The 20,147-nt window shown below is 42.1% G+C and overlaps 3 protein-coding genes across 3 annotated transcripts; all 3 read right to left on the reverse strand.

The window, feature by feature from the left end:
• Positions 1 to 1,050: 1,050 nt before the first annotated feature.
• LOC138596194 (UDP-glucuronosyltransferase 2C1-like) lies at positions 1,051 to 3,080 on the reverse strand. Its single transcript, XM_069667812.1, has 3 exons — positions 2,784 to 3,080; positions 1,989 to 2,702; positions 1,051 to 1,635 (listed from the first exon to the last, which is right to left on the reverse strand). Exons 1-3 carry the CDS (start codon positions 3,075 to 3,077, stop codon positions 1,051 to 1,053), a joined length of 1,593 nt encoding a protein of 530 aa, XP_069523913.1. The 5' UTR covers positions 3,078 to 3,080.
• A 2,861-nt stretch (positions 3,081 to 5,941) lies between these two features.
• On the reverse strand, positions 5,942 to 7,972 carry LOC138596579 (UDP-glucuronosyltransferase 2C1-like). Its single transcript, XM_069667959.1, has 3 exons — positions 7,676 to 7,972; positions 6,880 to 7,593; positions 5,942 to 6,526 (listed from the first exon to the last, which is right to left on the reverse strand). The coding sequence occupies exons 1-3, from the start codon at positions 7,967 to 7,969 to the stop codon at positions 5,942 to 5,944; spliced, it is 1,593 nt and encodes a 530-aa protein (XP_069524060.1). The 5' UTR covers positions 7,970 to 7,972.
• Positions 7,973 to 10,832: 2,860 nt separating this feature from the next.
• On the reverse strand, positions 10,833 to 14,109 carry LOC138597090 (UDP-glucuronosyltransferase 1-2-like). Its single transcript, XM_069668626.1, has 3 exons — positions 13,924 to 14,109; positions 13,114 to 13,827; positions 10,833 to 11,417 (listed from the first exon to the last, which is right to left on the reverse strand). The coding sequence occupies exons 1-3, from the start codon at positions 14,092 to 14,094 to the stop codon at positions 10,833 to 10,835; spliced, it is 1,470 nt and encodes a 489-aa protein (XP_069524727.1). The 5' UTR covers positions 14,095 to 14,109.
• Positions 14,110 to 20,147: the final 6,038 nt, after the last annotated feature.

Consider the following 20,147-nt stretch of genomic DNA (forward strand, 5'->3'; position numbering starts at 1 on the left):
AATGAAGAGAAGAAACATTTTCTATTTCTCAGTTAATTTTCTTTATTCAAATATTTTTATGGACATTCAAGTATGTATGTGTGCCTAAATAATTTCCGCTAACGCAGCCTTTCCTTCAGAGAGGTGCTATGAGTCTATTAGTGCTAAAATAATTTCCAGTGTAGGAAAGCCTAACTACTTTTCTGTTTTGGTAGCGATTGCCTAGCGATTCCAAAGATTTCCACCTGATAACTATTAAGCCTCAATATATTTCTGTTAGTATTTTTTGTGGCGATTCCCTAGTGATTCCAAAGATTTCCGGCTGATAACTATAGAGAGAGAAAAAAGAGAGCTTGACTAGTGTTAGAGCTCTGATATTTATTCTCTGAGCAGAGATCTGTGACTCTGAGCGCCTGCCCCTTTGTATTTGTAAAAAGTTGTCCGGTCTGAATCTAACAACCAATCAGGGTTAGCTTTCCACGTAACTGGCCAATCAAACTACCGTCATCAAGCTTCCACGTGACTTGTGTCGGCAGCGTGCACGCAGAGGTTGTGTCAGTCAGGAGCTATGGCAACTTGCGGTAAATATCCTGTCCCTCCTTTGCCAGCAACGGCATATACAACTTCTAAAGAAGCAAAAAGAAGGAAGACCCCGAGGAGAAAAAAGCTACAAAGAGATCCCTAAATAAAAAGTCAGACGAGTGGGAGCGTAAGGGGCTGAAGAGCTTAGTGATGCAGAGGTTGCCCTGTTCCTTCTTGACAAGCAACGGTAGCTCTTACGGTAACAGTGAACGGTAATACTAAGCTCCAACACCTAGAGGTAAAAAGGTGGCACATACCCAGAACTATAACGATAACTTAAGTAGTATTTGAACATTTTGCCCGCAATGAAGTGTACGTTTTGGAATAAACAGCATCTCTCCTCTCTCTATCTCCTTGCCTCAGTGCTGCAGGGAGACGCACCACTCAACTGCTGCGCGGCACACACCAGTTACAAAATGCATGTGCATGTTTGGTGTAGTGGAGTAATACAGAGAGGTGGAATGTTTTTACATTGTACTGCCACTTTAATCAGTGTTGTTTGGTCTTAGTCTTTCTTCTACTTCTGCAGCACAAGAACCTCAAAACAGCAAAAGTAGAGAGCAGCAGCAGAGTCGCTGCAGTCAGCAATACCAGCAGCACATCTAAACAGTAGTATGAGTACCAGGGCATCTTATAGGCCTCTGTACGCAAGTGAGGAGCTCCTTTATGGCGTATCACATATTCAATCCAGAATACGGCCTGATCCATGGGTGCCATTGGCTGGTCTCTGTGCAGACGTGACATCCTTTGAATGTTCTGCCTGTAACTGTCTTGATGGAGCACTTCGTTTAGGCCTTGTTCAAAACTATTACCTTTAACATCACCTAGCTGAAGGATCTTTCCAGCTCCTCTCTCCTGCAGACGTAGAAGGTTGTCGTACTGGTCGAAGAACAGTGGTATGCCGAGCACAGGGACCCCGTGGTAAATGGCCTCCTGGACTCCATTTGTGCCTCCGTGAGCTACAAAGGCTTTGATCTGTGGGTGGCCCAGGAGGTCCTTCTGTGGCATCCAGTCCACTATGAGGGTGTTGTTGCCCAAAGTGGAGGGTCGCTTCCCTTTGTGCCTCCATATCACCTGATCCGAAAACGAGAGGAAATATTATGAATTCTCTCTACTGATGTTATCACTGCCACATCCTGTTTCATCCTGTAAATAATAGCATGAAGCCTCGAACTTAACTCTAACTCTGGCACTTCCCCTTGCTAGTGGGACTGTAAACAATGACCAGCACAAGGAAAAGGAAGTCTTTGCCTGGAAATCCTTAATCCTTCATAGGCCAACACTACTTTTGTTGTAGTTAGACAATAGCCAATGGGTTCTTAGATTGCTGCTGTGACTGTCTCAGTCAAAAAGGAGCTTTTCAATGGCACATTTATGTCTTTTTGACATCTTATATCCTGTGCATTAAATCACTCATCATGGCTTACCTTCTGGGGCATCTTGGCAAAGACACTGGCGATTTCATCTGCTAGGTCTTCAGGCAAAGCGTTGACCAAAGTTCCCAGAGTCATGATGATCACTCCGTGCTCCCCGGCACTCTGAACAAACTGCTCCAGGTCTGCTGGCAGAGGCTGGGCTGGTTTGCACTGGAAACCACCGATGTAGACGGCATTTGGCATCGTGGGTCGAGGAAATTCAAACACGAAATCTGACCTGAACAGCCAAATGTCTGCTTCCTGAAGAAGCGTGATGATGTCACATCCACCCTTAATGTATTTATCAAAGATAGCTTTGTATGTTGGCCCCACCAGAACTCTTTGCTGGTATTCAACAATGCTGTTGAAAAGTATGTTCTTGACCCGCTGGATGAAGGTCATTTTGTCTGTTAAGCCCGACCCTGGCACTGGGATATAAGAGAGTGGGTAGGGGGCGATCACATAGTGGCCTTCTCCAGAAGTGATCCAGCGAACATTGAGGACCAAGGGCAGTTTGAGATACTTGGCAAGAACTATCCCCGTTGCTGTGGCCGGGTCAGTGAGAACAAGATCATATTTGTAATCCCGTAGGCTTTTGACCAGTTTTTCATCATCCAAGATCTGAGCAGTGGCATCAGCCCACATTACATGGAAATCACTAATCAAACTAAGCATATCCTTTGTGAGTTTGAAGTAAGAGAGTACTGAAGCTCCCTCTCTGTGCACCTGGAAACAAAAATAGACAAAGTGTTGAAAATGTAAAAAAAAAAAAGATTAACTTGATACAAGAATGACTTAAAAATTCACCCTCATGTTCTTCTCTAGGAACACATCAATAATATCCTCCAAACCCTCATCCATTTTGAGACTAATGGATGTGTAGAGAGGAGACTTTTCGTCAATGTACCAGCTGTTGGAGGCCCTGACCACTGTGAGGCTGTGTCCCCTTGCATGAAGTTCCTCTAGCAGGATCTTCATGTTGATCCAGTGGCTCCCGTCCAGAGGGACCACTAGAATCTTTCCTCCATCGCAAGTTGGTGTAAATGACATCAGACATAAACTGAGGAATAAAAATATTCCACATGTACGCTGAACTGGCATGGGTCCTAAGGATAAGATTCAGAAATGATAGCATGAGAAAAGCTTTAGCTACAATCATCTAGACGAAATGTGCTTTACTAGATTATAGATGTTATCAGGTAAAAACATTGTATAAAACAGTTTCTGCTCGTTAAGCAAACATGCAGCTACAGTTTGTTTTGTTCGCCCTAATCAGAAAATATTAGATACCAGCCACAACATGATAATGTTTCTAAAATGTTCTTACCCATCATCGAGAGTCACAACAGTAGCCCGTCTAGCCCGCAGATTCAGAGAGTCCAAATGGATTATTCTTGACATATTTGAGGTCAAACTCCAGTCCGAGTTTGATTGGTCCTTTTACGGGTAAATGAGTTACATATGAAGCATGTCTACTGAATCTTTGGTGCTGCAATAAATTCTCTGTAAATAGCAGACAAAGTAATTATTAGTTCTATGTGGTGTCATCATTGTCTAATTACTTTATTCAGTAAAGTTGAAACCCTCTGGTAAGTACCCTGTGAAGTGTAGTTTTGTGAATATGTCTCTCTGTCATTTCAGAAGAACCTATGACCTCTTCCATAAGGTTATCAGAGGGGCTTATGTAATGTTAACCCACACTCATTGAATGCATGACATTTGTAAGTGCAAAGAAATATCTGAAAACAATATGAATGAGTTTCCTGGACTCAGCACTTTATTATAAACTACCATGTATTTAACATGTTATAAATGTTTTTACCTGGAGGTTTTTGCTTTCTACTATTGGTGCCAAATGTAACTGCAAGCTGAATGTAGGTTACAGGTCTCAGAACTCAACTCAGATGATCTGAGACATGTACTCTCACATCATTGGTGGTAAATTGTTCAAATCCTCTACTTGAGTAATTTGACCAATACCTCGCTTTATAAATGCTATTACATGTAATGTGCAGAGAAATGGTCCTTGTGAGTGTTATACTATTGTTTATCATGTAATTAAACAAACGATAACTGATGCATTCTGGGTAAGCAAAATTTAACTTCTTGGCATGAGTTTTAAACAGTTAATTGCAGCCCAAATATTAGTATTTGATAGTATAGTATTGTATAGGTTTCTTTGTTTGAAAATGCTAACTTAAAGGATAACTTCGGGATTTTTCAACCTAGACCCTATTTTCCCATGTGTTTGTGTGTAAGTGACTAGTGGAGACAACAATTATTGAAGTCGATCCAGTATTCAGGGAGGGAGCACCGGCCAGCAGCCGCGAAATGAGATACAATGTAACCAAACGGGGCAACGGGCATACGCCAATATACAGCCGCTAAAAGCGCTTGTTTTTGCTAGCGACAGTCTCAGATCGTTATAAGTGTCTGACAACACTGTGGCAGCCATGCTACTTTACCTTATGCTCTCTGTTGTTGTCTGCAACCAAGTCTCTCTCACGGAGAAGTCTGTAACCATGGGTGTCTCTATGATGAGGTGGGGAGCGGCTGTGGAATGAGCATCGGAGCCGGGGCAACTCTTTTTACATCATAAACATTAACGATACAAATGTGATAGCTTAAGAAGGTTTGTCTAAACACAAGGCTTTAGAGAACACCAGAATCCTAATTCATCTTAAAGCTACAGTAGGCAACATTATTATCAGGACATCACCGGGGGCGCTACCCACCCAGGCCTTAAGTGTAATACTTATTTGAACCAGAGATCTCGGGTCCTGTCTCTTTCTTGTGTGCAGCTTCACTGTCACTCATAAACAACCTCAATTGTCAAGGGAGAATGCTGGGAGGGTGATATACTCACCAGGGAGAGGCCGTGCCCCTTCTTCATGAAAGAGTTCACCACTCAGAGAAATGAAGAGAAGAAACATTTTCTATTTCTCAGTTAATTTTCTTTATTCAATTATTTTTATGGACATTCAAGTATGTATGTGTGCCTAAATAATTTCCGCTAACGCAGCCTTTCCTTCAGAGAGGTGCTATGAGTCTATTAGTGCTAAAATAATTTCCAGTGAAGGAAAGCCTAACTACTTTTCTGTTTTGGTAGCGATTGCCTAGCGATTCCGAAGATTTCCACCTGATAACTATTAAGCATCAATATATTTCTGGTAGTATTTTTTGTGGCAATTCCCTAGTGATTCCAAAGATTTCCGGCTGATAACTATAGAGAGAGAAAAAAGAGAGCTTGACTAGTGTTAGAGCTCTGATATTTATTCTCTGAGCAGAGATCTGTGACTCTGAGCGCCTGCCCCTTTGTATTTGTAAAAAGCTGTCCAGTCTGAATCTAACAACCAATCAGGGTTAGCTTTCCACGTAACTGGCCAATCAAACTACCGTCATCCAGCTTCCACGTGACTTGTGTCGGCAGCGTGCACACAGAGGTTGTGTCAGTCAGGAGCTATGGCAACTTGCGGTAAATATTCTGTACCTCCTTTGCCAGCAGCGGCATATACAACTTCTAAAGAAGCAAAAAGAAGGAAGACCACGAGGAGAAAAAAGCTACAAAGAGATCCCTAAATAAAAAGTCAGACGAGTGGGAGCGTAAGGGGCTGAAGAGCTTAGCGATGCAGAGGTTGCCCTGTTCCTTCTTGACAAGCAACGGTAGCTCTTACGGTAACAGTGAACGGTAATACTAAGCTCCAACACCTAGAGGTAAAAAGGTGGCACATACCCAGAACTATAACGATAACTTAAGTAGTATTTGAACATTTTGCCCGCAATGAAGTGTACGTTTTGGAATAAACAGCATCTCTCCTCTCTCTATCTCCTTGCCTCAGTGCTGCAGGGAGACGCACCACTCAACTGCTGCGCGGCACACACCAGTTACAAAATGCATGTGCATGTTTGGTGTAGTGGAGTAATACAGAGTGGTGGAATGTTTTTACATTGTACTGCCACTTTAATCAGTGTTGTTTGGTCTTAGTCTTTCTTCTACTTCTGCAGCACAAGAACCTCAAAACAGCAAAAGTAGAGAGCAGCAGCAGAGTCGCTGCAGTCAGCAATACCAGCAGCACATCTAAACAGTAGTATGAGTACCAGGGCATCTTATAGGCCTCTGTACGCAAGTGAGGAGCTCCTTTATGGCGTATCACATATTCAATCCAGAATACGGCCTGATCCATGGGTGCCATTGGCTGGTCTCTGTGCAGACGTGACATCCTTTGAATGTTCTGCCTGTAACTGTCTTGATGGAGCACTTCGTTTAGGCCTTGTTCAAAACTGTTACCGTTAACATCACCTAGCTGAAGGATCTTTCCAGCTCCTCTCTCCTGCAGACGTAGAAGGTTGTCGTACTGGTCGAAGAACAGTGGTATGCCGAGCACAGGGACCCCGTGGTAAATGGCCTCCTGGACTCCATTTGTGCCTCCGTGAGCTACAAAGGCTTTGATCTGTGGGTGGCCCAGGAGGTCCTTCTGTGGCATCCAGTCCACTATGAGGGTGTTGTTGCCCAAAGTGGAGGGTCGCTTCCCTTTGTGCCTCCATATCACCTGATCCGAAAACGAGAGGAAATATTATGAATTCTCTCTACTGATGTTATCACTGCCACATCCTGTTTCATCCTGTAAATAATAGCATGAAGCCTCGAACTTAACTCTAACTCTGGCACTTCCCCTTGCTAGTGGGACTGTAAACAATGACCAGCACAAGGAAAAGGAAGTCTTTGCCTGGAAATCCTTAATCCTTCATAGGCCACCACTACTTTAGTTGTAGTTAGACAATAGCCAATGGGTTCTTAGATTGCTGCTGTGACTGTCTCAGTCAAAAAGGAGCTTTTCAATGGCACATTTATGTCTTTTTGACATCTTATATCCTGTGCATTAAATCACTCATCATGGCTTACCTTCTGGGGCATCTTGGCAAAGACACTGGCGATTTCATCTGCTAGGTCTTCAGGCAAAGCGTTGACCAAAGTTCCCAGAGTCATGATGATCACTCCGTGCTCCCCGGCACTCTGAACAAACTGCTCCAGGTCTGCTGGCAGAGGCTGGGCTGGTTTGCACTGGAAACCACCGATGTAGACGGCATTTGGCATCGTGGGTCGAGGAAATTCAAACACGAAATCTGACCTGAACAGCCAAATGTCTGCTTCCTGAAGAAGCGTGATGATGTCACATCCACCCTTAATGTATTTATCAAAGATAGCTTTGTATGTTGGCCCCACCAGAACTCTTTGCTGGTATTCAACAATGCTGTTGAAAAGTATGTTCTTGACCCGCTGGATGAAGGTCATTTTGTCTGTTAAGCCCGACCCTGGCACTGGGATATAAGAGAGTGGGTAGGGGGCGATCACATAGTGGCCTTCTCCAGAAGTGATCCAGCGAACATTGAGGACCAAGGGCAGTTTGAGATACTTGGCAAGAACTGCCCCCGTTGCTGTGGCCGGGTCAGTGAGAACAAGATCATATTTGTAATCCCGTAGGCTTTTGACCAGTTTTTCATCATCCAAGATCTGAGCAGTGGCATCAGCCCACATTACATGGAAATCACTAATCAAACTAAGCATATCCTTTGTGAGTTTGAAGTTAGAGAGTGCTGAAGCTCCCTCTCTGTGCACCTGGAAACAAAGATAGACAAAGTGTTGAAAATGTAAAAAAAAAAAAAGATTAACTTGATACAAGAATGACTTAAAAATTCACCCTCATGTTCTTCTCTAGGAACACATCAATAATATCCTCCAAACCCTCATCCATTTTGAGACTAATGGATGTGTAGAGAGGAGACTTTCCGTCAATGTACCAGCTGTTGGAGGCCCTGACCACTGTGAGGCTGTGTCCCCTTGCATGAAGTTCCTCTAGCAGGATCTTCATGTTGATCCAGTGGCTCCCGTCCAGAGGGACCACTAGAATCTTTCCTCCATCGCAAGTTGGTGTAAATGACATCAGACATAAACTGAGGAATAAAAATATTCCACATGTACGCTGAACTGGCATGGGTCCTAAGGATAAGATTCAGAAATGATAGCATGAGAAAAGCTTTAGCTACAATCATCTAGACGAAATGTGCTTTACTAGATTATAGATGTTATCAGGTAAAAACATTGTATAAAACAGTTTCTGCTCGTTAAGCAAACATGCAGCTACAGTTTGTTTTGTTCGCCCTAATCAGAAAATATTAGATACCAGCCACAACATGATAATGTTTCTAAAATGTTCTTACCCATCATCGAGAGTCACAACAGTAGCCCGTCTAGCCCGCAGATTCAGAGAGTCCAAATGGATTATTCTTGACATATTTGAGGTCAAACTCCAGTCCGAGTTTGATTGGTCCTTTTACGGGTAAATGAGTTACATATGAAGCATGTCTACTGAATCTTTGGTGCTGCAATAAATTCTCTGTAAATAGCAGACAAAGTAATTATTAGTTCTATGTGGTGTCATCATTGTCTAATTACTTTATTCAGTAAAGTTGAAACCCTCTGGTAAGTACCCTGTGAAGTGTAGTTTTGTGAATATGTCTCTCTGTCATTTCAGAAGAACCTATGACCTCTTCCATAAGGTTATCAGAGGGGCTTATGTAATGTTAACCCACACTCATTGAATGCATGACATTTGTAAGTGCAAAGAAATATCTGAAAACAATATGAATGAGTTTCCTGGACTCAGCACTTGATTATAAACTACCATGTATTTAACATGTTATAAATGTTTTTACCTGGAGGTTTTTGCTTTCTACTATTGGTGCCAAATGTAACTGCAAGCTGAATGTAGGTTACAGGTCTCAGAACTGAACTCAGATGATCTGAGACATGTACTCTCACATCATTGGTGGTAAATTGTTCAAATCCTTTACTTGAGTAATTTGACCAATACCTCGCTTTATAAATGCTATTGAATGTAATGTTCAGAGAAATGGTCCTTATGAGTGTTATACTTTTATTTATCATGTAATTAGACAAATGATAACTGAGGCATTCTGGGTAAGCAAAATCTTACTTCTTGGCATGAGTTTTAAACAGTTAATTGCAGCCCAAATATTAGTATTTTATAGTATAGTATTGTATAAGTTTCTTTGTTTGAAAATGCTAACTTATAGGATAACTTTGGGATTTTTCAACCTAGACCCTAATTTCCCATGTGTTTGTGTGTAAGTGACTAGTGGAGACAACAATTATTGAAATCGATCCAGTATTCAGGGAGGGAGCACCGGCCAGCAGCCGCGAAATGAGATACAATGTAACCAAACGGGGCAACGGGCATACGCCAATATACAGCCGCTAAAAGCGCTTGTTTTTGCTAGCGACAGTCTCAGATCGTTATAAGTGTCTGACAACACTGTGGCAGCCATGCTACTTTACCTTATGCTCTCTGTTGTTGTCTGCAACCAAGTCTCTCTCACGGAGAAGTCTGTAACCATGGGTGTCTCTATGATGAGGTGGGGAGCGGCTGTGGAATGAGCATCGGAGCCGGGGCAACTCTTTTTACATCATAAACATTAACGATACAAATGTGATAGCTTAAGAAGGTTTGTCTAAACACAAGGCTTTAGAGAACACCAGAATCCTAATTCATCTTAAAGCTACAGTAGGCAACATTATTATCAGGACATCATCGGGAGCGCTACCCACCCAGGCCTGAAGTGTAATACTTATTTGAACCAGAGATCTCGGGTCCTGTCCCTTTCTTGTGTGCAGCTTCACTGTCACTCATAAACAACCTCAATTGTCAAGGGAGAATGCTGGGAGGGTGATATACTCACCAGGGAGAGGCCGTGCCCCTTCTTCATGAAAGAGTTCACCACTCAGAGAAATGAAGAGAAGAAACATTTTCTATTTCTCAGTTAATTTTCTTTATTCAAATATTTTTATGGACATTCAAGTATGTATGTGTGCCTAAATAATTTCCGCTAACGCAGCCTTTCCTTCAGAGAGGTGCTATGAGTCTATTAGTGCTAAAATAATTTCCAGTGTAGGAAAGCCTAACTACTTTTCTGTTTTGGTAGCGATTGCCTAGCGATTCCAAAGATTTCCACCTGATAACTATTAAGCCTCAATATATTTCTGTTAGTATTTTTTGTGGCGATTCCCTAGTGATTCCAAAGATTTCCGGCTGATAACTATAGAGAGAGAAAAAAGAGAGCTTGACTAGTGTTAGAGCTCTGATATTTATTCTCTGAGCAGAGATCTGTGACTCTGAGCGCCTGCCCCTTTGTATTTGTAAAAAGTTGTCCGGTCTGAATCTAACAACCAATCAGGGTTAGCTTTCCACGTAACTGGCCAATCAAACTACCGTCATCAAGCTTCCACGTGACTTGTGTCGGCAGCGTGCACGCAGAGGTTGTGTCAGTCAGGAGCTATGGCAACTTGCGGTAAATATCCTGTCCCTCCTTTGCCAGCAACGGCATATACAACTTCTAAAGAAGCAAAAAGAAGGAAGACCCCGAGGAGAAAAAAGCTACAAAGAGATCCCTAAATAAAAAGTCAGACGAGTGGGAGCGTAAGGGGCTGAAGAGCTTAGTGATGCAGAGGTTGCCCTGTTCCTTCTTGACAAGCAACGGTAGCTCTTACGGTAACAGTTAACGGTAATACTAAGCTCCACCACCTAGAGGTAAAAAGGTGGCACATACCCAGAACTATAACGATGACTTAAGTAGTATTTGAACATTTTGCCCGCAATGAAGTGTACGTTTTGGAATAAACCGCATCTCTCCTCTCTCTATCTCCTTGCCTCAGTGCTGCAGGGAGACGCACCACTCAACTGCTGCGTGGCACACACCAGTTACAAAATGCATGTGCATGTTTGGTGTAGTGGAGTAATACAGAGAGGTGGAATGATTTACATTGTACTGCCACTTTAATCAGTGTTGTTTGGTCTTAGTCTTTCTTCTACCTCTGCAGCACAAGAACCTCAAAACAGCAAAAGTAGAGAGCAGCAGCAGAGTCACTGCAGTCAGCAATACCAGCAGCACATCTAAACAGTAGTATGAGTACCAGGGCATCTTATAGGCCTCTGTACGCAAGTGAGGAGCCCCTTTATGGCGTATCACATATTCCACCCAGAATACGGCCTGATCCATGGGTGCCATTGGCTGGTCTCTGTGCAGACGTGACATCCTTTGAATGTTCTGCCTGTAACTGTCTTGATGTAGCACTTCGTTTAGGCCTTGTTCAAAACTGTTACCGTTGACATCACCTAGCTGAAGGATCTTTCCAGCTCCTCTCTCCTGCAGACGTAGAAGGTTGTCGTACTGGTCGAAGAACAGTGGTATGCCGAGCACAGGGACCCCGTGGTAAATGGCCTCCTGGACTCCATTTGTGCCTCCGTGAGCTACAAAGGCTTTGATCTGTGGGTGGCCCAGGAGGTCCTTCTGTGGCATCCAGTCCACTATGAGGGTGTTGTTGCCTAAAGTGGAGGGTCGCTTCCCTTTGTTCTTCCATATCACCTGATCCGAAAACGAGAAGAAATATTATATATTCACTTTTATGAAATACATTGTAGTGATATTAACATTGAGGCATCCTGTCTCATCCTGTAAATAATAGCATAACCCTATGATTCCACAGGATCCGTCTCCGGCGCGTTCCGTGTGCGCCGCGACCTCAGGAGTCAATCACGCCCATTCAGGTCAATAATCGTGATTCCACAGCACATACAGCGGCCCGTCTCCAGCGCGTCCCAGAAGCGTGTCTCCGCTCTGCTCCGCTAAAGATACGCGCTGGGTCTATTTTTGACTTCTAGCACGCGTCAAGCTCAATAGAGCAAATCGTTCTGAACAGGAAGTCACACACGAAAGCAGCATACAGCATCCGGTCATTTCAAAATAAAACACCATGTTCAGACCGGTACAGACTTTTTTTCCGTTTATTTTAAAATCAACACACTCGAAATCTCGTAAAAAAGAACACTTTTAATTAAGTAGTGTACTCCTCCATGGTAGAAGCACAATAATCATGTAATGATTTCAAAATGAGCAGGTAATCAACCTCGAATGTGCAAATTGAAATGTATGTTGTTGTTTGTGTGTTGCTCTGTTAGCATTGATGTTATCGCGTGATTTCTCAATTCTCGCGCGTTAATGTAGTTCTGCCGCAATCTTGTTATCTCACGAATCCAGCTGCTCGGACCAGACAAGCATCCTGTGGGCGAGGGCTCGCGCCGTTGACGGACCAGAAACTCGGCGCAGACGGAACGCGCCGGAGACAGATCCTTTGCGATCGAGGGGTAAGGCTTTAACTTGTACATAACTTAACAAGGGATTTTAAAAATGGCAATCCATTTTGTATGAATATTTTCAAGATACCCAAAGATTCTTAACATGACCTATAAAAGAATCTTGGAACAGAAAAAGCAGTAAAGAACATAAAAGTTCAAACAAGGTAGGTTCGAGTGCCGTTTGGGACATTGTATAGTACAGTTCAAAGTGCTGCAAAGATGGACTCCTTGATTTACAACATCCATCTTCTGTAAGGTAACATTAATGTTTAATTGCTCTATAGTTTAACCCATCCATTTTCTATACCCATTCATTACAATTTATTAGACTGCCCGTCCAGGCTGTCGGCCTATGACAGGGCTAGCAATCCCATTTTTATGTTTGATGAATTTCATGTATAGTGTGACAATCTGTAGGAGAGGGAGAAGATTTTTGTTATAGTAAGCGCTCTTGTGTCTGTTTTCTGAATAATATGGTCCATCAGACACTGGCTGTTTGGAGAGAAAAAAGTCAGAGTGGAGAGCAATAGAGGGTGGAATGTACCAGCCATAATGCAACCCTGGAGCCCACTGGCTATCATCTGAGGAGGATTAAGCTTTTAATTAATCTCAATACAGTCCGGTTGTAAGCATTGTCTCGCAACTGTAACTCAGTTCTGGCCCTTCCGGTTAGACTGTATACAATGACCAGCGCAAGGAAGGGTGGTCTTGACCGGGAAGTCCTTAAGCCTTAATAACCGCATGTTAAACTGGAAGCCTGGAAGCCTTGAAAATTGGCCACCGTTACTTTTAGTCGTTAGACAATAGCCAATGGGTTTTTAGATTGCTGCTGTGACTGTCTCAGTCAAAAAGGAGCTTTTCAATGGCACATTTATGTCTTTTTGACATCTTATATCCTGTGCATTAAATCACTGATCATGGCTTACCTTCTGGGGCATCTTGGCAAAGACACTGGCGATTTCATCTGCTAGGTCTTCGGGCAAAGCATTGACCAAAGTTCCCAGAGTCATGATGATCACTCCGTGCTCCCCAGCACTCTGAACAAACTGCTCCAGGTCTGCTGGCAGAGGCTGGGCTGGTTTGCATTGGAAACCACCGATGTAGACGACATTTGGCATCGTGGGTCGAGGAAAGTCAAACACAAAATCTGACCTGAACAGCCAAATGTCTGCTTCCTGAAGAAGCGTGATGATGTCACATCCACCCTCAATGTACTGATCACAGAGCGCTTTGTATGTTGGCCCCACCAGAACTCTTTGCTGGTATTCAACAACGCTGTGGTAAAGTATGTTCTTGACCCGTTGGATGAATGTCATTTTGTCCGTTAAGCCCGACCCTGGCACTGGGATATAAGAGAGCGGTGAGGGGGCGATCGCATAGTGGCCTTCTCCAGAAGTGATCCAGCGAACATTGAGGACCAAGGGCAGTTTGAGATACTTGGCAAGAACTGCCCCCGTTCCTATGGCCGGGTCAGTGAGAACAAGATCATATTTGGAATCCAGTAAGCTTTTGACCAATTTTTCATCATCAAAGATTTGAGCGGTTGCATCAGCCCACAATCTATGGGCTTTAGAAATCATATTAAGGGAATCCTTGATGAGTTTGAAGACAGTGAGTACTGAAGCTCCCTCTCTTTGCACCTGAAAGAGAAGAAAACAAGATGGTAACAAAGTAAAAAACAAACAAAACAAGGTTTAGTTGATACATGAATGACTAAATAATTCAAAACAACATACCTTCATGTTATTCTCCAGGAACACATCAAAAAAATCCTCAAAACCCTCATCCATTTTGTGACTAATGGATGTGTAGAGAGGAGACTTTTCATCGATGTACCAGCTGTTGGAGGCCCTGACCACTGTGAGGCTGTGTCCCCTTGCATGAAGTTCTTCAAGCTGGATCTTCATGTTGATCCAGTGGCTCCCGTCCACAGGGACCACTAGAATCTTTCCTCCATCGCAAGTTGGTGTAAATGACATCAGACATAAACTGAGTAATACAAATATTCCACATGTACGCTGAACTGAGATGGGTCCTAAGTGTAAGATTCAGAAATGACAGCATGAGAAAATATGCTTTATGAGTTTAAAGATTTTTAACAGGTTAAAAGATGTGATAACAAACATGTTACAGGTCTACAGTGCACATGATGAGTAAAAATTGCATTATACTCGCCAAAACATAATAATGAGCCTTATATTCCCTTACCCATGATTGGGGTCGCAATAGCAGCCCTTCTAGTCTGCAGACGGAGAGTCCAATCAAAGAAATCCTGACATATATGGGTTCAAACTCCAGTCTCAGAGATGATAGGTCCTTGCACAGGTAAATGAGTTACATGTGGCACGTGTCACATGCAGCTACGGCACTCTCATAAATGTTCTGAGAATAACAAACAAGCCATCATTTGGTGTTTTCCATTGCATCATTATTTACTGTTGTAAAGCTTGTAGTAGCTCCATTTAAAACGTGGTTTTGTGAATGAGTTTCTGTCTGTCATGCAAGAACAATGCTTCCCTCAGACAAACCTTTGACCTCTTTCATAAGATTATTAGAGGGGGTTATGTAATGTTAAGCCACATGTGTTGAGTGCATAACATGGTAAAGTGCAAGTGCAAGTAAATCCTTATTCCACATGTATGAACTATCATGTATTGCATAGCATGTTATTCAGTTATTTCTTCATGTTCTCCACCTGCAGGTTTTTGCTTTCTACAATTTTCACCAGAAATGGCAAATTGTTCTTTAGTTAAGCGAATGTACCAATATCTCTCTGAAGAAACACTTGCAAAAGTGCAGGAAAATGGCCCCTGGGGGTGTTATGGATTAATCTATTTGACTGTTACTCAACATTTATTGCATTTATATGAAAACCATGACCAGATTTTTGAGGCGAAGTATACTGATAGTGTACATTGCATATGAACGTGTCAGTACACAGTAGGAATGTGACCATGATTCCATTTTAATGTGTTGTGACGCCCAGCAAATGTGTGGTCACATTATTGTGTTTAAATATGTATATTTTGTATAATTCTGTATGTATATTGCTGCAGAAGAGCCTTGTTTATTTCATTTGGGGTTAACTACGGCCTGGTTTAGCCTGCAGCCGACTCTCGTCTTCAGTCTGGCAGAAGCGAGAGAAGGAAGCACATTTTCCTGTTGCCGGTCTCATTATTTTCCTGTTCTTTACAGGTGAGTGACTGTTCAAAAAAACACAGCTGGTCCAAATAGTTTCTATACAGTGTTTACTTCTTCCTGTGGTTATCCGGAATGGATACTGAAAGTTACAGTTTAAAGTTTAAAAGAGTAGCGTCGTCGGATTGATAAGGATAAAGCAATTAGCTAAAGCAATGTAGGCTAGCTCCACGCACAGGGCGTGTGTATTTTATTTTCGTTACTTTGTCTCTTTATAAGGCTCACGTTAATAATCCATCTAGTAAGGCATCTGTCATGTTAAAAACTGTTTAGTAAGCATGTGTATGTTTTCAAGTGCCTTCTAAATTGTAAATGTTTAAGGTTCAAGTAAAAAAAAGAGTGTTATGTCTCCCGCCAGCCTTGCTATTGTTTTAATATATACAACCAGTCTATCTGCAACTTCTGGTGCAGTTATTAAAGCTGTAAGCAGCAGACCAGCTGAGTTTGGAGGGAAATCTATTTTATGTTCATTTGTATATGAAACTGTTAAAGAGCACATGTAGTGTGAATTTGACTATTTAGTTTGGAGAGACAAAATGTGAAATGTGGAATGTGTGATGAAGCTTCCTGGTAAAGGGTGTTGTGTTAAAAATGTGAAATTATAAGTATGGTTTAAAGTACGTGAAAAGATGTGAATAAAGTCTGGCAGAAGCGAGAGAAGGAAGCACATTTTCCTGTTGCCGGTCTCATTATTTTCCTGTTCTTTACAGAACAATTATAATCTGAATACATGTCCCACTCCCGGGTCCTGTTACAGTGTGTACTGCAGCCCCCGCTGTAGTGCCACTATTGTGCTGTTTTCATTCATGTAAACAAGGAAGGCTCTATATAGAGAACACAATATACTGTGTTTTTATGTATTATAATATGAATACTTACATTTAAGCAAGGATGTATAGGATGTGTAGCACAACTCTTTCTTGTGCGCTTCAAGGAAGAACAGGAAGCAATTTAACACAGTTTTTTTAAGTATTATCACAGCATGCATCTCTTTATCATTATGGGTGTCTCTATACTGCGCTGCTATATTTTAGAAATAAAGTTTAAGTTTTCACAATACCATTTCTCCTCTTGATCCCACCTTGGGTTTGCGTGTGTTCACTGTTTCCTCAAACAGAATCTAAGTTTTTTGGCAGGAAACAATACACACATTGTGTAGCATTTCTCCTGGGTCCTAATGCCTGCCCCTTACCTTATTATTGTGTTACATACTGTATGCTTGTATAAAGGTAGAGGAAAAAGAACTCTCATAGCAGGCACGCCGTGACCCACAAAGCTGGAAAATAGCTCGTTTAAGGTATCTGGATAGGAAGTGGGAACTCTAACAGTTAGCTAGAAGCCTCACAGTTTCTACATGGAACAATCAGAGCAGTGGGCGAGTGTTTAGTCTGCGACAATTTAGTCGATGGAAAACAAATTTTAAAAATACCGCATGAGCTGGAGTGGGTGCCCGTACGGAGATCTAGAGTGCACTAGAAACAGACAACCTAAACATCCACACTTGGTGGGTGTTTGCCAAAGGGTCAGTCGGGGTTAAGATGGGAATAGACTGAGATTACTTTTACACATTTGTTAACACAAAAAGTGCAAAGAACAAGACAAGATTATCACTCAGGATTAAAGTCGCTGACAGAAAGAGAGCAGGAACAGATGACTTTCTTTCTTGACAAATTCCCTCAACTAGTATTTGTTGATGGTGGAAACATGGAAACACTGTCGCAGGCATCAAGATCTCAAAAACAGCAAGAGCTAAAGTTGGTGAGATGTGGTGACTTGTGAAACCGCGTTATATTTTCTGCCTCCTCATGATTTCTATCACTTGAGCTGCAGGATACATTATAGAACTAAGGGACACTTCTGCTAAGGACATTTAAGTACTGATATATCAGGCCATTAACACCTCTGCCATTTCAGATTACATGCGGATTAAACAACAGCTCGTAATCACTTTGTGCAGACTGGTGTTTAACTTGCCCCCTGAGCAGAAATGACAGGAAACTGCTCCACATCAGCTTTTATAGTTTGTGTTCCTTATTTTTCCAGGTGTTTCCTTGAAATTGGTAGTTCACTCTTTCCTCAGCTATACCAAGGAAGGAAAACACACCCAGGTCACCAGACAATAATCTGTCGGACAGTCGATGTAGAAGGCTTTGTTCATCATCAGCTGATTAACAGTGAAATGTACACAGGCAGAAGCTCAAACCTGCTCAGCCATGCAGGAGTCTGACATGTCGTATATCTTCTGTAGCAGCTGAACTCTGAACAAATAAAAGTTGCCATTACAGTATCAAGAGTTATTTTTTTAGTTACAGTCTGCACAAGCCATTCTCATTTGTCAGCAGGGCTCTGGACGGGATAATGGCCATGTGGAAACCCCGGGATGTCTGAGTCATGCTTCACAGAGGGCCTCTGCAGCCCCACACGTGAACAGTGAGACAATGGCTGGAACGTTAGAGCGCACAGATTATGAGAGCAGATGGACAAAGGATCACGAGAGGTTTGTCACCTGCTGTTGCTTTATTGAGTGACCCGGTCATCTCTGTTCATTCATTCTGCATCTGAGATTTAAGTTTAGAGCGAAGTTTAACGACTATTTTGACAGTCGACTAGTCCTTGATTATTGAGTCGACAAGTCGGATAATTAATTGCACTCTCTTATTTAGCATCAGATTTTAAATGAAGTTGGAGGTTCTTAGAAGCATGTGCAAGCTGCCAATAAAGACAATAAATATGAGTTCTTTATTCAAAAATATGTCTTAATAAACGCTGCTGCTGATGTGGCTACTAGTGATATAAAAGATCATTAAAAGAAGGAAGAAAAAGAGATGAGAAGGGAAAAAAAGTGTTTAAGGTGAGGGACTGAAAATGTAAATGAGAGAAAAATCACACAGTGTGGCTGTAACTTTGGACTGTTGAGTTCTATGTTTAAGAGAGAGATGCATAAGGTTCTTTCTGTAGCACTACAGCGTTATATTAATGTTAAAAGCCGACACAACTCCAGAGTGCCGTCTCTAGAAATACTTGCGCATTAGCGACACGCTCCCGTGATAAACACGGCTCGCTCTACAGATCTTGCAGGCGATTCTTTTCTTTGCAGACTTGACGGTGATAAGCTCCCAGACTTTACAAGTTTTAGGACACGAAGGTGTTGCATCGGCTGCCGCCATTTTGTCAGTCGCTTGTTTTGCATGTGCAACTCTCAGCAGAGACAGTAAGGATGCACGATGGCTCACCCCTCAGCAATCAGCAACGGGAAACGATGTTATGTCCGCGCACAGCATGAAAAAGACGAGTGATTTAATTAGTTTGCAACTAATTTTGTCATCGATTTTTGTCTGTAAACTTCGACTAATCGTTGCGCCCCTACTGTATTGTGACTGATAAATCAATAAATAATATAATGATGTAAAGGAAAATCTTGTATTGACAGTTCCCATTTATTTTAAGACTGGCAAATATGAAAGTATACTGACATTGATATCAAATAAAAATTTGTATTTTGTTGTGTTTATTTGTCTCAAAGCCACAGATTTTTTTTATTTTTTATCTTTGTTTTATTTTTGTGCGTCCTTGAGAAACTTCGAATCAATACCTTGCACAATTTAAACACAACTAATGTAATAAAGCTAACAAAAAGTCAACAAATCGTGCCTTTTAAGAATAACAATTTCAAGAGGTCTTATTCAAAGAAGCTTTGATTAAACATTCACAACTAAATCCCTTTGAATAGCTCAAAAAGGAGCAGTGTCTGTCCAAATCAATACGTGAGTATGAATAGAGGGGATGGAGTTAGATGCATCTCCAAAATGTTGTTGTGTTTGGCAGGAAATGAACTTAAAGACTGGAGAGTGTCTTTTTCCAGAAGCCCCACCTGAATACAACAAAAGTGCTCAGATGTTTCTGTGGTTCCAAAGACCTGGGAGGGCAAAAACTCTCTGGCAACGACAAGTGGAAAAGACGTGCAACTTTAACAAATGTTAAGCCTGGATTTTTACCATCGATTAAAACTGCCTGTTTGACGAATTACATCGCTAAAGGCAAAAGGTTAGTACAAACACATGGAGGATTCACAACTCGCAAAAAATGTCAGCCTAATCCATGATTATTACTGATACTGTACACGCAGCAACTTTGAAATCAACATTTGTGGTTTGATTCAGAATAAATACGTTCAAAAAGGAACGGCCTCTCCTGAAGGTCAAGTAATGGTTAACAGCTGCAGTAAAGGGAAGGCTTTGAAGGCGGGCAAAGGTCACCCAAGTTATTCATTACCTGTTGGAAAGGAAGCAGACCAAATTAATAATGTTTAACTAAATTAATCATCACTTGATTCACTGTTGTCGGTTATTTTTATTGCACTTAGTGCCTCTTTAAAACGCCCAATATGCACCCATCAATCCGGGCAGACAAGCAGCCCCTCAGTCAATGTCACCTCTGTCGAACAAGTGCTCACACATTCCTCTGTTTTCCATTTTCTGATTGAGACAGAGCAGGTACACGCTTGCCAAACAACTCGCCCATTATGGTGACATTCTGTGTGTGTGTGTGTGTGTGTGTGTGTGTCTCAAGTTTCCTCGGGGTGGAGATGAGGATGATCTCAGTGTCTTGCAGCAGGATCCTGCAGCTGACAGATGAAAACTTTAAAAAACAAACACAACTCCAAGATACACCCTGATGGAGTTTCTCTCATGTGCCAACCTGCTCGAGAGAGAAGCACAGCGCACACGCAACCTCCGTGTTTCTGTGATGGATAGTTTCTTAG

This window comes from Semicossyphus pulcher, unplaced genomic scaffold, assembly GCF_022749685.1.
Source record: "Semicossyphus pulcher isolate SPU_LCO1_2020_fin unplaced genomic scaffold, fSemPul1.0.p SCAF_10, whole genome shotgun sequence".
NCBI classification, from domain to species: domain Eukaryota; kingdom Metazoa; phylum Chordata; class Actinopteri; order Labriformes; family Labridae; genus Semicossyphus; species Semicossyphus pulcher.